Source organism: Rutidosis leptorrhynchoides, chromosome 7, assembly GCF_046630445.1.
Source record: "Rutidosis leptorrhynchoides isolate AG116_Rl617_1_P2 chromosome 7, CSIRO_AGI_Rlap_v1, whole genome shotgun sequence".
Taxonomy (NCBI): domain Eukaryota; kingdom Viridiplantae; phylum Streptophyta; class Magnoliopsida; order Asterales; family Asteraceae; genus Rutidosis; species Rutidosis leptorrhynchoides.
The window spans coordinates 122,394,334-122,411,556 of NC_092339.1; the positions used below are offsets into that span (position 1 = coordinate 122,394,334).

The following is a 17,223-nucleotide window of genomic DNA, read 5'->3' on the forward strand; positions in this document are numbered from 1 at the left end:
TGCCTACAGTTGATATAGACTTGGATGGATTTTGGGATGAACTTTGATGAGAGAAAACGGCTGAAACTTTGATTAGGTGATTAAGTGATTAACCCAAAATGTGAGACATTTGAGTTCTTTATATACTCATCGGGCTCTGGTCTTTACGGATTTGTTCTCATCCGTACGGGTATCGTGATCCAATTCTAATAATATCTAGTTTAAAGGGTGCCAGAATGAATGTTTCTATTCTAGAAAAATATGTTTATATATGAAATCTCGAAACTGTATTCTACATTGTATTTTGTACTTTATTGAGTACAACAACTTAATTACAAATAACAAAATCAAAAATTGCCACTGTCTGATGTGGTTAACCTCTTATGAGGATTTATACATGCCAAAATCGACGGTTTTTGCTTTTTCGATTTCGTTCCAAAGATGAAAGATCGTAATGGAACGTGTGGTCGATTAGGTAATCGTGCTTGCTTCTGATCCGAAACCAGACCAAACTCTTCCTCTAGTTTTCTCAAAATCTTTTCAGTTTCGACTTGCAGCGCAACAACATGATCCAATCCCGCTTCAAGTTCACGATTAACTTTTCGGCTTTCTTGTTGCATATTCAATACTTCACCTTCAAACTTTGCAGCTTGATGTGTACTAAACCTAAACTTGATTTCGTCGTCTTCAACACCTTCTCTTAACGCTTTCGTTATATCCTCATGGATTTCAGATAACGACGAGCTTTTTCTTTGCAGTTCGTTCTTGAGTAGCACGCTCTGTTCTAACCATATCGTTAACTCGTTTTGTATCTCTTTAATGTGTTTGTATATTGCGTTTATTCCCGATTTTATACTCAATTTCTCACTTCCTTTAGCTTTTACTTTAACAATCTCCTGTTGTAAATCTTCTACCTCGGTTTTAAATTTCTGTACTTGATGAAACGAAGAACTGAATCGCAACCAAAAATCAAGGTTTTCATCAAGTATCGCGTCGATATTGGTTCTTAGCTTTCGTTCAAATGGTTCAGACTTAACGACTTCAATAACTGACTTAACGTTGTCCTCAAACTTCGTTATCTCTTCGTTAGAATCTACCATATCGTTTTCTTGAAGAAGTTTGAGTTTTCGCTTCATTTCTTGAACTTCGACGTCCCTTTTTGCTACAAGCGTTTTAAGCTCCTTAACTTGCAGCTTCATTTCGACTAACGTTCCTTGGTTTTTTCGCTCTTCTTCTATAAGTTCCTTTTTCGCGGCCTTGTATTTTCGTAAGATTGTTGTATATTCTTGTAAAAGAACTTTTTCTTTGTCATCAAAAGCACCTAACAAAAGTTCTTGCCAATTCAATTCTTCCTTTACCTCTTCCTCTTGTTCTTTAGGTTCTAAAACATCATCGTTAAACGGGTTTGTATCTTTGTTTCCGCTATTGTGAATGTGTTCTTTTTTCTCTATAGCCTCAAACTCGGTTATTTCATCGTTGTTCTTCACATCATCATCGTTTGTCCACGTAATTTCTTTCTCTTCCACTTGTTCTTTTGACTTTAAGTCCATGAGTAGATCTATGTCAACTGCATACCATGAAGAAAGTTACAAAAAAAATGAGCTCAAAAGTTGTTTTGATGAACATTCCCTCAAATGTGTTATGTATTAACTTATACCTTGACATAAGTTTATAGCCCTGCACACTGTAAAATTACGTCAATCGTTCTTATCTCTTGCGAATCACACCAATTGTCCATGATTAATTTAATAGTGTAGGGCGGTCGTTCATGTGATCGTCACTAAATTACACCAATCGTTCTTATCTTTTAAAATTACATCGATCGTCCCTAGCATACATAAAGTTTACGTTGATAGTCCCTTGCTTACTTAAAATGCGTGTTAAGATAGAAGGGACAATTAAAATGAATTTTAAGTAAATCAGAACTACGAGCATACACTTTAAGATAAGTCATGGACAATCGATGTAATTTGTAAAGGATATGGACGATTAATATAATTTCATGAAAATCACATGACTATCAATGTGATTTTCAAAAGATATGAACGATTGGTGTAATCTGATATAAACCACAACAACTATTGTGGGGCATTTTCAATATGAAACACTGAAGTCTTTTTTAGTGTTGATTACATGAAAATAAAGAAAATAACGGTTATAAAATTGTTAGAATAAAGCATACCTTCATCTGGAACTACAGATCTCCCATCGATTGCGGTTTCATGTTTTGGGGATGACGTCGGCAGCATCTCATCTTCATCATCAACGAAAGGGTTGTTTAGATTGAACTCCTCATCGGGCTTCATATTATGAAGATTCTCAGATAAATGCGTAACATTGTAATTAGCTTCCGTGAACTGCATCTTTAGGTTGTTATTTTGGTCATCAATATTGTTGCCTAAATTTTGTATCACCTCCAACTTTTTTTCCATTTCCTTAAAACTTTTATCCAAATAACGCGTTCCATCAACCAAATTACCCTTATCGTTTTCCATATCCCGAATCTGCATCTGAAGATCATCAGTTTCCATCCTTAATCTCTCAATAAGCGCAGTTTGAGACGAAACCAACGTTTCTAAACCAAACACTTTCGTCACAAGCTTATCAATCGTATCCGCCATTTCTGTAACTGTTAAATCTTTCGTCGATAGATCTTCGAGGCTTCCTTTAATTTTTTCCTGTAAGTCCGTTTTCTTCGATTCATCTGCAGATAATACTTTATGTTCTTGATCATGATCATGATCAAGATCATGATCATGATCATGATCATGATCAATTTCTTTAAAGTATTCGTGTTTGATTAAACAGAGTTTCGACTTCACATTTTGAATCCTTTCGTGCTCCAATAACGCATCTTGGGTTGATTTCTCGTGTTTAGCTTGTAACGTAACCAAACTCTCTTCACAAGATTTCAATGCGGCGGCAGCCATTATAGCACGAGCATCATCGTCTTCAATAACTTTAACAACATTAAACTCATCTTGTAAATCACAAACTCTTTGTTGCATTTCAACAATCCTTTTCTCAATTCCTGTAAACTTTGCAATCCCGTTTTCGTACGAACTTCTCGTAAACTCCTTCACCGTTTGCATAAAAAGAATCTCTTTTTGTAACTTATCAATTTCTTCAACACCTTCTTCTGTCGTTAACTCTGATTTCGAAAAATGATTCGATTGATGATCATTTACTTTAGTACTAGTCTTGTTAGGACCATTAGTTAAGAAGGTTTTTAAGTTTTTGGTTTCGGGTGCCTTCGGGGCTTTAGGTGGGTCCGGGACAACGTTTTTGGGCAGTTTGTGAGCTGATGTGTCGTTATCATCGTCCTCGTAATCAGTGTCGTACGAGAGTTGATCTGGGAAAACAGTGGCAATAGTTGTGTTTGCTTTTTGTAAATCGGTTGAAAGCTTATCGTATCGTTCAGCTAAAGCTCGATACGCACGAACGCTTTCCTCAATGAAGGCTATGAGTTCGGGCCGGTGCTTGTAGTACATTTCGGCTCTCTTGGCGAACGAATCGCCATCTTTTTGAATAATGTTCAATGCGTTAGCAACCTTCTCTTCCATATCTACAAATGCGTTACATATTTGTATGTGCACAGAGAGTGGTGATTTTCTCAACAAAATGTCGGGTTGAGAACGCTATTTTAATTTCGGGCAGCGTTTCATATCTACAATGTGTTTTATTTATCTTATCGTTAGCCTTAGGGGCTGTCGTTATCATTTTTAAAAAATTGAGATTGAATGTATTTCATTTATTTAATTCTTTTTGTTATCTGTTATTCTGTTTCAGTTAAATACTCTAGCAAATAAAGGTATAAGAGATAAAATTACAAAGGTCTTTGAAGATTAAGAATTTCAACAATAAAATTTATGCCCTAAAATTTTTTTAACCAATAAAATATAATTGAATCAAATAAATTGCTAAAGTAAATACTATAATTTCTAATTTTTTACAAGTGCATAACCCTAGGGAAAGTCTTTCGAAACCTTTTATGCTCACACAATTGTATCAAAATGACTTTCCTTTAATTATTTAACTTTTTTTTAGAAAGAAAACTTAGACCTAACACACAATAATTAACAATATTTACATCTTACTGTCTTAAATGTGTTAAATGGAGTTTCAACTCTCAACCTCTCTTAATTGAAGGGTTCCTTTCATACTATTAGACTATCAGTCATTTAATTTTGAATATTTTAGTTTACAAGCGTAAATGTTTCCGTGAAGGGATCTATCTTATTTGAAATATTTATGATTATGATCTTTATAAAAATATTTGACATATTTCTTGTCCTGTTTTTACAATGTGTCATAACTCATAACTAAACTAACATGTAAACGTTTAAGAAAAATCTTATTGAAAAGAACATATAAATGGTGAAAGATAATGAAATGAATGAAAGTTAGGAACCTTGAAGACTTTGTTCGAGCCATTTCGATTGCTTGGTTCGAATGTGGCTAGCCCACCACCACGAATACGCATTGCTTGCCGCTCTCTGTAACATCTCTTGATCTCTTCGTTTTTATCACAAAGCGTTAATAATTTGTTCTCTCAATAGTCTTTGATGATCAAGTTCACTACAAAGAAAATTAGCATGATAGATTTCTTTAGAAGAAGGATGAGTTGGGTGTTATGAAAAGAGAGAATAACAAAAGTGGTGGTGGGGATGAAAGTTAAGGGTATCTTGAGTTGTATAGAATTATAAAGTAATAATAACAGATTTAATATGAAAGTTAGTAGCCTTATGAAGTGCATTAACTTTGGCACTAAGTTTTGGATCACACATCTAATAAATCAACATGTAACAATAATTCATTAAATTTGTTATAATTCAGTAGACTTATAACTACCTTTAATGGTTATAAGAACAAAGAGAGAAAAAGAGAGAAGAATGAGAGAAGAAATATTGATATTGATATTTCAAGAGAAATGGTGCACCTTAAATGGTTACCATACATGTCTATTTATAGTATAAAATATTACTATGCAAGAAATATAATAATAATAAAATTAACATCCAATCTAGATATTTTATAACACAATCTAGATATTTTATAACACTCCCCCTTGGATGACAATTTTATTAGAGAATAACTAGTACTGCCTCGTTAAAAACCTTGCTAAAGAAAACCCATTGGGATAAAACTTTAGCTAAGGGAAAAAGAGTGCAGCATAGAGTTGACTCCCCCTCAAGTAGGCAACGCCTGAGTTGTTACATCTTCTGAACATGCCTCATGCCAATATTATGAACGTGTGTTCTGAAAATAGCAGTTGGCAGTGCTTTGGTATAAAGATCAGCAGAGTTGTTGATTGAACGTATCTCATTTTAATCTGGTTGTCTTTTACGAGATCTTGAGTATATGAGAAGAATCTGAGGTTTTCATTTGAAACTGTATCATCTAAATCTTTTATGTACAAGTTTAGCCCTCGTGATTTGTCTACAGTCTCCTTCATGGTTTGTTCAAACCGTTGTTTCAGTTCCTATTCCCTTTCAGTCTTTTTCTGAGCCTTACCAATATACCATTCTTTTCCATCAAAACTTATGACCGTTAAGACCGTTTATAGCTTTAGCGCCTCGTCAGCATTTATGTTTCGTTCTGTCATTTTTGATACTCTTCTTTCATTTGTATTATGTAAGCTGTATTATCTTCATAGATAGTTGTTACGCTTTTATAGCGTTCTAGTCTACAAGAATCAATAATGATTTGTATCATTGATCTTAACTAAAATCATTCCCGAGTAGCTTCATGTAATGCAATCACTTCGGCATGATTTGATGATGTTGCAACAAGTGTTTGTTTTAAGAACACCATGATTTTGTGGTACTTCCATTTAGGAATACATATCGAGTTTGAGATTTATCTTTATGAGGATTTGATGAATGACCTGCATATACATAATCAACCAAATCTTGTTTTGAAACGTTAGAATAAAATAATTTTAAATCAGCAGTTTCTCAAGGGTATCAAAATATGTGTTTGATCCCGCTCCATTGTCATTTGAGCTGAATCTTGTCAACAAATTAACTGCAAAAGAAATGTCAGATCTTGTATAATCTATAAGATACATAAGAACCTCAATTGCACTAAAATATAGAACTTCCGATCTGTTAAAATTTTCATGATCTTCGCAGGGATGAAATAGATCAGTGTCAATATTGAGTGATCTACCAACAATGAGTTTGTCTTTAAAAAAAATGTTTTAAAATCTTTTCGGTATAAGTTGTTTGATGTACAAGTAAACCATTAGGCATATGCTCAATTTGCAATCCAAGGTAATACTTGGTTTTTTCAAGATCTTTCATTTCAAAATAATTCTTTAGAAGTTGAATGATTTCATAGATCTCTTTATTTGTTCATATGATGTTAAGAACATTGACATAAACAACTACGATCTCATATCCGAACATTGTTTTTATAAAACATACGTGCAAAATAAGTTTATATTTATACCCTTTTTTTTTATCAAGTAGTCATTTAATCGGTTATACCACATACGTCCCGTTTGTATAAACCCACTTAGAAATCTTTGTGATTTAATGGAATATATTCCCTTGGGTTTTACATTAGATGCTTATGATACCTTAACCCTTTAGGTATATTCATATATATCACTATTAAGTGATCCATACAGATAAGTAGTAACAACATTCATGAGATGCATTTAAATAACTACCAGGTTGATTAAGTATCTAATAAGTAATTGTATCCATTACAGGAGGATAATTTTTCCTCCTAATTCATTTCTGGTCTTTGTGGGAAATATTGAGTTACAAGTCTAGTTTTGCCTTGTAACTTCATTTGCACATTTCTTTTCGGATAAAAAATTCATTTGTATCCCATACGTTTCACATCTTTAAAAGTGATAACGATTGATCCGAAAACTTTTCTTTTATCGAGCGATTCTAATTCAGCTCGTATTGCTCCTTTCCATTTAGCTCAATCATGTCCATTTTGTATATTCAATGACAGATTTTAGTTCCAGATCATCATCTTTATTCATGATGTCATTGTAACATTATATGAAAATATCTCATAGAGATTTTAATTTCATTTCGGCTCCATAATATTGCATAATTTATCGCAATTTTAGTATTTACATTTATCAATATCCTCTGCAGAAGGAATATTGATTTGTGGTTCTTCTTGAACACTTTCTTTTACCTCATTATCAGCTGATTTTCTTTTTCGAGGATTTTTATCTTCGGAACCAATTGATCTTCCACGTTTGATGCGTGGCAAAGACTCAACAGTGACATTATTGCCAACTTTTGGAATTTCAGTTCGAGCTGGAGCATTTATCGCTGGTATATATGATTTAGTCACCTTTTTTATATATGTAAATGCATAAAGTAATTAATTTGCAAGTTCTTGCATATGCATTATTTTTTGAACTTTCGTTTCACATTCTTTTGTGCGAGTTCAATATACCTTAATTGATGTTCACATCATGAAGCATCATTTTATTTTTTTTATTTTTATTTCTCCCCCTAATCCAGGGAACAATGTTTTATTAAAATGACAATCAGCAAAACGTGCTGTAAAAACATCACCCATCATGGGTTCAATATATCTTATGATTGAAGATGTTTTATATCCAAAATATATTACGATCTTTCTTTGAAGAACCATTTTATTGTGTTGTGGTGATACAATTGGAACATACACTGCACAACCAATGTTCTAAGGTGGAAAATATTTGGCTCTTAGCCAAAATCAAGTATTAAGTGAAAATATTTATGACTTCCACATGGTATAATGCGAATTAATGTCGCAACATGTAAATTTACATGTCCACATATACATATTGAGAGATTTGTACTCATTATCAATTGTCTAGTTATTAGCTGCTATTGATTCAGCTAAACTAATTTTGTGTATGCACATGAGCAACTGGATGTTCAACAACAATCCCTATAGATATATAATGATCATTAAATGCTTGAGATGTTAACTCACCAGCATTATCAAGTCTCATCCTTTTAATGGTGTAATCAGAATAATGTGTTCTCAATTTAATAATTTGTGCAAGAAACTTTGCAAAAACCATATTACGGCTTGATAACATACAAATATGAGACCATCCGCTAGATGCGTCTATTAGAACCATGAAATATCAAAATGGTTCACATGATGGATGAATTGGTTCATATATCTTACCTTGAATTCTTTCAAGAAACATTTGTGATTCTTTTTCACAATATACTTTTCATTAATCACCATATGTGTTTTCCACTAATCACCATATGTGTTTTTTTTTTCTTTCATAAATCACCATATGTGCTTTTTCATCATATATCCTTCTCACCATATACGCTTTTAATCATATGCGCTGTGTTTTTCACCATATGCGTTTTTAATCATATGCGCTTTTCATCATATGCGCTGCGCTTTTCATCATATTCGCTTTTTATCATATGCGCTTATCATATGCGCTGCGCTTTTCATCATATGCGTTTTTCATCATATGCGCTTTTTATGTGAATAGTAATTTAATTAATTTCGTTTTACTATTCATATGAATTAATTTCGATTTACTATTTTGTTAATTGAGTAATATATATATACATCATATACTTGTGACTCCGAAGGCTCAAATGAATTTGACCATATAGTTATACGTTGTACCTTGCACATTAATTTTCAGTAGAAGCTTTAGATGCATATTATTTTCAGTAGAAGCTTTAGATGCACTTTTTTTTTAATCACCAAATACCACAAACACTTTGTTTGCGTTTGTTCATAGTCATCAATGAAAATCATTTTCTTTAATTTTATTTTATACAATAAAATTAACGCATCATTATTCTTTTCAAAAACAATAATCTATTGTTATTGTTCACTTGTGCCATGTTTAACAACAAAAGTCAACAACCTCTGTCTTGTTTGTTGTGGCAACCAAAAACAACCTTTGCTTTTGTTACCGAGAATCCAAGACCAAAAAACAATTAATTTTTAATTAATCTTTTATCAAAACCATAAATGATTTTATTGATCTACGTTGATATGGCCATAAAGAATTGACGGCTGACCTACTTTTGTAAGTGTATTTCGGCTATCATCCCGAAAACGCACAACGACCTTTTTTTTTTTTATGAACTATTTGTTTCATATCTAGCTTAGGCAATTATTGTGAACATTTGGTCCCTATAAGAGCATTTATTTTTTAGACTTTTAGTTGATTTGTACTTGTCACAATTAGGGATAGCACCCGCGGGTCGTGGATGCGGATCCATTGGATCCATCACCCGTACCCGCGGATTTTTTTTAAGAGACATCCAATTGAACCCTTTTTTTTTACGTTACCCGTAAATTATAAATATATAAAAAAAACTTTTTGTTTAAATTTTTTTTTCTAGTTTTTAAAAGGCCACTTGACCAATTTTTTAATTCTTTCACAACACCTGATATCGTGATCGTGACCTTTCACCAAAGCAAGAGATATTCTTGATAAACTAAACACGGACTCGTGTTTGAAATTGTCGGCCACAAAAAAATTCATTTGATAAAAGTATATATTTTTTTTTTAGTTATAGAAGGAGACCACTTCATTTTCAATACTTCATTTTTGACAAAAAACTATTCCATTTTATCATCCCCTTTTTTTTCTTACTTTAACTTTTAAGATATACTTTTAATAAAAATACAAACTACTTTTTCTTATTTTAACTTTTAAGATTTACTTTTAATAAAAATACAAACTACTTTTTGTATTTTAACTTTTAAGATTTACTTTTAATAAAAGTACAAACTACTTTTTCTTATTTTAACTTTTAAGATTTACTTTTAATAAAAATACAAACTATTTTTTTATTTTAACTTTTAAAATTATAAATTTAAGAATAAACATTAGTATGCATGAAATAAATAATGATTAATTGCATAAGTAATCATAAATGTTAGATAACATATAAAGATCCCGTCGTATTCGTATTGATCGGAATTAATCTCGACCCATGGTACCGTGTTGTCAAATGACGTGTTGCGTACATAAAGTACCGTGTTGTCAAATGACGTGTTGCGTACAATCATGAGGTCTTATTAACATAAATATAAATGTTAGTGAAGTTAATAAGAGTTAGATTACAGAAAATATAATTCAGGCGGTATAACCGGCCATATATAACTTAAATAACATAAATATAAATGTTAGTGAAGTTAATAAGAGTTAGATTACAGAAAATATAATTCAGGCGGTATAACCGACCATATATAACTTAAATAACATAAATATAAATGTTAGTGAAGTTAATAAAAGTTAGTAAACATAAATGATAGTTAGGCGACAGTGTCGACCATATATAATTTAGGTGGCAGAGCCAACCATATAATAAGAACAATACAAATGCACTAAGAACTTAACAAAAATTAGTAGTTCAAAATGTTAGTAGTCCAAAATTTATACCTTGATTAGTGACTCGTGATCGTTTGACCTGGAGTGTAAAGAGGCAGTTCCCTCACAAGTTGCACTCATTTCAGTTTTGGCTTGATCATTTGGCGCCATCCGTGGGACCTGTACAATATGCCTCGTGTTCCCACTGTAAAATTGCCTCATTTGATATCTACGTAAGTTTTCGCTGCATATGTAAGTATCGTAATGGAAAAAGGGTGTAATTTGTGGGTGTGGATAAAAATATTGTCATGATTAAATCATCTATGTTTTATGATCTACATCCTAAATCGAGAAAAGTGTATCCACTCATATAAATGGATCCACCAATTAAAAAGTAAGTTCATACGACTAAAACTGAAAATGATGTTCAACTCCTTTTTCCCAATACGGTGACTCACGGATTACATGATATCATGGAGCCATTATTTATAAATAATGACAGCCTCAATATTACTATACATCAATGCTAATAAATTTACATGTAGACACGGTGAGTTCAATTTAATTAACTCGTGCTGATAACGTGTTATAATTCAGTAGGCTTATAACTACCTTTAATGGTTATAAGAACAAAGAGAGAAAAAGAGAGAAAAAGAGAGAAGGAGAGAAGAAATATTGATATTGATATTTCAAGAGAAATGGTGCACCTTAAATGGTTACCATACATGTCTATTTATAGTATAAAATATTACTATGCAAGAAATATAATAATAATAAAATTAACATCCAATCTAGATATTTTATAACACAATCTAGATATTTTATAACAAAATTATTATATTTTTGTATATGTTGAAAACAATTTCAACATTTAACGTAGGATTTAATATTCTAAATTGCAAGATTACATTTAAATTTAAATCAAATATATTTCATAGAAAACTAAGCCAATATCATTTGCTTACAAGTATATAAGTAAAATCTTGTAATTTTTTTCATGGAGAACGTGTGTTTCACTTAGGCACGACAGTTTGGCATTCACGTAAAGGAATAAAGTGATCCTTTTGTGTATTCCTTTTATTTATTTATATTTATTTATTTATTTATTATTTATTATTTATTTTTCTTTTTCCAGATAGTAATTAAAATTAAATTTGTAGCAAAAAAACATACGAATCTTATACGTCAAAAAGTTTTTTTTTTTTTTTGAAAAAAAAGAGAATAAAATAAATAAAGGCCTGAGTGAAACGACCCTCGAATCGGCCTCAAGTGATGCACGAGCCGAGTGTCCATCGCAACCCGAAAGACAATCACCCCTCATAAACTAAAGTAGTGGACTAACCGGGTATCTCAAGGTTTCAACTAAAAATAATAGTAGGAGATATTAATTAGCCACAACTTTGAGCTTATAAGTGACTCACGATATTTTTCTCTAACCGATGTGGGACGGAGTATTACACTCAGAGTTAAAAAATTATACTTATTTTTTTATGCAAGTTAATAAAGAGAATATTACCAAGTTTGTAGAACGAGGGAATATTACCAAGTTTGTAGCACTTGACACATTAGAAAAATTCAGGATTACATGGGATGTTGAAGGCGACAAACCTCGAATTTTTTCATTGTTTTTTGAAACACAAACGAAGAAAAAAACACATTCAAGGTTTTATGTTGGACGCATCGTGGGTGATTGATCCGACTACTATTAAAAATAAGTTTTTCGACTTTTTTTAGCCAAAAATTTGATTATGTGGAAAGTGGTGTTGAATTCGGTTCTATCACACTGCACCGAGTGTTATCTCCTATTGAAGTCGCCTACCTTGAACGAGAGTTTGATGATGCAGAAATTAAATGCGAGGTTTGGGATTGTGGTAGTTCTAAGGGTCCAGGTGCTGATGGTTACTCGTTTCGTTTTATCAAACATTTTTTAGACATGTTACATTACGACATTTGTAGTGAGGGCTGCAGATTTTTTAATACGGCTGTCATGCCCATTTGGGCGAATTCGGCGTTTTTTTCTCTTATTGCATAGGTTAGTAACCCGGTTCATATTAACGATTTTCGTCCGATATCATTGGTGGATTTCTTCTACAAGATTATTGATGTGTGCGAGATGTAGTACGAAATAGATATTATTTTATTACGAAATACTATTAAATACGATACAATTTACACAAGTTATTTATTTATTTATTGAATGAGATATACCTAAACCTTGCTACAACACTTATCGACAGTGTACCTAATCGTAGAGGAGTGTAGTTTTTAGTAAGTCCGGTTCGTTCCACATGGAGTCAGCTAAGTTTAACGCTATATTTATTTTAAACTATATTTGTACATAAATATATATATATATATATATATATATATATATATATATATATATATATATATATATATATATATATATATATATATATATATATATATATACATATATATATATATATATATATATATATATATTATAAAGGGGGGTTTTACCGTTTAATGACCGGTTTGTCGATTTTAAGACTTAAATCACAATTAAAACCTAATGTAAAATATTAAATATAAATATAACTTAATTTAAAGCGTAAAGTAAATGACAATAAATAAAAATACGAAAATTAAAAGTGCAGTAATTTAAAATACGATAAATAAAATGACGATAAATAAAATGATGGTAAATAAAAGTACGATGAGATATAAATTAAAGGAATTATGCTTATTTAAACTTCCGTAATTATGATGTTTGACGTGTTGATTTTAATTTATTACCATGGGTTAATTGTCCTTTGTCCTGGATTATTTGAAACCTATCTAGTTTTTATCCATAATAGTTCATCGGTCATAATTATAAAATGCTCGTCAAATTAACCTTATTTCCGAAGTCAAATATTCCAACTAATTAGGGATTCGAACTGTAACAAGGTTTTAATACTTTGTTTAATGATTACACCAGGTTATCGATTGCGAATAATCCAAGGTTTTAATACTTTGTTAACAATTACACCAATTACCCTTGTATGTAATCCACCTCTGTTATAATTAGTCCATGATACATTAATTTATTCACTTGGCCATAATGAATAATCAATTACCCAATCCGAATAATTAATTAAATGATTGTAAACGATGTCGTATAAACGTCACTAAATAAGACATTCATAATCATTTTAATAATTATTAGATTAACTAATTTGAAGATATGTTCGACAGGTTCCAATGAGTTTTCATTCAATTTAGACAATACCCCCCACCTATTAATAGTCAATAGTCCAATGTTCACAAGTGTCGGTCTTTTGTCCAAACCCGAATTATGGTACAAAATCCAATAATCCCGTCTTAATATTTAGCCCAACATCACGATTACTTCGGATCAAATAAGCATAATCATAACTTAGTTACGAGACATTAATTTAAAAAGGAAGAACATAGCTTACAGTGATTATTTATCGCGTAGCGTTACCCGGACAGAGTTTCGAATTAAAACCCGTAAAACATTTCTTACAATAACTCAACTAAACCATAACTTTATTATTAAAATTAACTTAAATTAAAATTATAATATATATATATATATATATATATATATATATATATATATATATATATATATTACATAAGAGAGAAAGAAATATATGAAGGTGTGTGTAACTCGTCCGAATTCTGGCCAAATTTATAGACCTGACCAACCTTTTGGGAACATGCGATCGCATGGCCTGGGTGTGTTATTCACATGCGATCGCATGGTGTCTGGCACCAGCTCACATTCATTTGATTTTTAGTATGCCGACACTTTATTTAAATATATATAATATATATAATTTTATATAATTATATATATATATATATATATATATATATGTATGTATATATATATATGTATATATATATATATATATATATATATATATATATATATATATATATATATATATATATATATATATATATATATATATATTATATTCTTGTGCATAGTAGACTTGTAATTTTAGGCCCGTTGCGTCGCGCGTTGATAGTTGGTTTATGTCCCGGTTTCGGATTTTCGAACGTCCTTTTGTACATTTAGATATCTTGTACTTTGCGTTCCGCGATGTACTCTTGTAATTTTTAGACGTTTCTCATCAATAAATGGAATCACTTGGATCGTATCTTGTACATTTGAGCTTTTTGGTCATTTGCGTCTTCAAATCTTCATTTGCTTCTTTTGTCTTCGCACTTATTTATTTAAACGAAAATTACATAAAAATAGAACAATAGCAACTAAAAGCTTTACATATTGGAAGGATATTGCACCTAAATATATGTTCATTTAGAGCACTATCAATTATTACTAAATTACTCACGAATCGGTTAGCTAACATTATCGATGACATTATTTCTCCGGAGCAAAAGGCTTTTATCACCGATCGTCAGATATTGGGCAAACCGTTAATGTTGCGTGAGATTATGTTGTGGTGCAAAAAGAAGAATCAGAAATCGCTTCTTTTTAAGGTTGATTTTGAGAAGGCATTCGACTCTGTCAGTTGGGACTATCTTATGTTCATGCTGTCTTCGTTGGGTTTCGGTTCTTTGTGGTGCAGGTGATCAAAGGTTGCTTATCATCGGCTAGAACATCGGTTTCAGTTAATGGTAACCCGACTCGTGAGTTCCCCATTAAAAGGGGTTTACTCCAAGGAGACTCGGTAAGTCCATTCTTATTCATCATTGTTATGGAGGGTCTTCATTTAGAGTTTCATCGTGTTATAGAACTAGATTTTATTCGCGGTATTAAGGTGGGTAATTCGAATATGAGGTTGTCACACTTCATTTACGCAGATGATGTTATTCTCTCGGACTGACGTAAGAAAGAGTTGGATCACATCTTGTGTATTCTTCACGTTTTCTACTTGGTAGCGTGTCCGATTCTGGCACGATCTTTAGTTTGGTAAATCTAGTTTGGCGAATCGTTATAATCGCCCTTTACCATCTTGATGTTAACAAATTCGAGGTTATGCAAACAAACTCGTCAATGGAGAGTGGTCTTGGTCTTGGTTTCGAACAAATATTGGCGGTGAAATGAGAAGTCTCTTTCTCTTCTCCGTGATGAATATTAGAATGTACAGCTGCGAGATTGTGATGATAGGTGGATCTTTTCTTTATCCCCGGATTACTCGTATGCTCTAAAAATGTTGCCTTCGTTAAACATCAAAACTGCTTGGTACAAGACTCTTCCGAGAAAAGTGAATGTTTTTGTGTGGCATTTTAAGCGAGATGCTTTACCCCTTTGTTGGAATCTCTCTGCGAAATACTTGGATATTAACTCCATTGTTTGTCCCGTTTGTAATAATGAAGTCGGAGATCGGAATTATCTTTTCTTTGGTTGTTCATTAGCTTTGGATGTATAGCACAGTGTTCGCATTTGCACCGACAGTAGTATGCCTTCCTTTGCGTTGTTGGAAGAGTTCATTGGTTGGATCGAGGTTACTACGCTTGCTGCTAATTCGAAGAACAAGATCCTTATTATAGTAGCCACTATTTGTTGAGTTACATGAAGATACAGGAACGGAATCATGTTTAATGAACATTTTTGTAGTAGAGCTAATCTAGCTGATGTAATTAGAACTTTTTCATTTAGATGACTCAAAAAATAAGGGTCGTGTAGTTTTTAATTGGAACTTATGGCTTCTAGTTCCGTTGTAATTTCTCTTTTAGCGTTTGCTATAATATAACCGTAAAAAAGCACAAGTTATGGGTTGTATGAGTTGGTATGTGATTATTTAAACATCCATAGTCTAACATGTAAGTTTCAAACTTTCAATAGAAGCTTAATGTTTAAACTTTATTAGTAGTCTTTAAGTAAAAACTAAAAGAGTCAAACGGCGATTAGACTACCAATTTAAGTAAAATGTTATCGTTTTTCCATGATAACTTAAAAACTACTAGTAGCTCATATTTGTTACACGATGATCTTTTTGGTATTTTTTTAAACGGCAAATGGCACGAAAGAGGTAATCTAAGTATCAAGGTAATCTCTAATTTGGCTAAGCCAAAAGTGATTGCAATTTAATTTTTGTTCAGAAAAATGATTATGTGTTCAAATTTTTTAAAATTGAAGTAATATCCAATGAACACAAAATATAAAATCACGAATTACTTGATACTTGGAACAAATTTCTAGAATTTCGATTATCATTTTTTGTGAAACAAGTATATCCAAAACATCATGAAAAACAATGAATCGATATGAACAAGTCGTTTGAACAAGTCAAGATGAACAAGTCGATTCATTGTTTTTCATGATATTTTGGATCTAGTTGCTTCACAAAAAATGATAATCGAAGCTTTAGGAATCTGTTTCAAGTCTCAATTTGAAGTAATTCGTGATTTTAGATTTTGTGTTCATTAGATATTACCTCAATTTTAAAAAATTTAAACACGCAATCTTTTTTGTGAGCAAAAATTAAATTGCAATCCTTTTTAAGCTTAGCAAAATTGAAAGTTACCTTAATTGTCAAATTGAGTAACTTAAGTTACTTTTTTTTTGGATCATTTTCTCTTTTTTTAAAAATGAACGTAACGTGTTCCAATCACCTATAATATGATCAAAAAGGTAGGTGGCGTATAATAAAACATCTAATCTAATGCTACTACGCAAAGCCATAATCTTAAAACGTGCAAACGTCACCATATTATTATAAGACGTACAGCATATATACATCGTCCAACTCATTTGAGAAATAAAAGGCACAAGTATGATTCTAATTTTTAAAAGTAAACTAAATAAATTAATATAATCAGAGAAAAAGATAATTCAATTGAGAATTTGATTTTTAACCATTACCAATTTGTTTATCATATGTCCCTTAAAAAACGATTCGTAATTAACTAATGAAAATATTCTTCGTTTATGAGATTGAGAGAGTTTATGAGTGTATTATCCC

The 17,223-nt window shown here is 31.5% G+C and overlaps 2 protein-coding genes across 2 annotated transcripts; one reads left to right on the forward strand and one right to left on the reverse strand.

Annotated features, from left to right (window-relative positions):
• Nucleotides 1-326: 326 nt before the first annotated feature.
• On the reverse strand, nucleotides 327-4,484 carry LOC139859569 (kinase-interacting protein 1-like). Its single transcript, XM_071848354.1, has 4 exons — nucleotides 4,391-4,484; nucleotides 2,218-3,544; nucleotides 1,828-1,838; nucleotides 327-1,537 (listed from the first exon to the last, which is right to left on the reverse strand). The coding sequence occupies exons 1-4, from the start codon at nucleotides 4,482-4,484 to the stop codon at nucleotides 327-329; spliced, it is 2,643 nt and encodes an 880-aa protein (XP_071704455.1).
• A 10,250-nt stretch (nucleotides 4,485-14,734) lies between these two features.
• Nucleotides 14,735-15,141, forward strand: LOC139859570 (uncharacterized mitochondrial protein AtMg01250-like). The gene is made up of 2 exons (XM_071848355.1): nucleotides 14,735-14,821; nucleotides 14,884-15,141. Exons 1-2 carry the CDS (start codon nucleotides 14,735-14,737, stop codon nucleotides 15,139-15,141), a joined length of 345 nt encoding a protein of 114 aa, XP_071704456.1.
• Nucleotides 15,142-17,223: the final 2,082 nt, after the last annotated feature.

What these genes read in the sequence shown, in the direction of transcription:
- LOC139859570 (XM_071848355.1), top strand. Translation starts at nt 14,735, where the DNA reads ATGTTGCGTGAGATTATGTTGTGGTGCAAAAAGAAGAATCAGAAATCG. An exon ending in TTGAGAAGGCATTCGACTCT is followed by an intron (nt 14,822 to 14,883) that starts GTCAGTTGGGAC and finishes TTTGTGGTGCAG; the next exon opens with GTGATCAAAGGTTGCTTATC.
- LOC139859569 (XM_071848354.1), bottom strand. Translation starts at nt 4,484, where the DNA reads ATGTTACAGAGAGCGGCAAGCAATGCGTATTCGTGGTGGTGGGCTAGC. An exon ending in GCTCGAACAAAGTCTTCAAG is followed by an intron (nt 3,545 to 4,390) that starts GTTCCTAACTTT and finishes ACGCATTTGTAG; the next exon opens with ATATGGAAGAGAAGGTTGCT.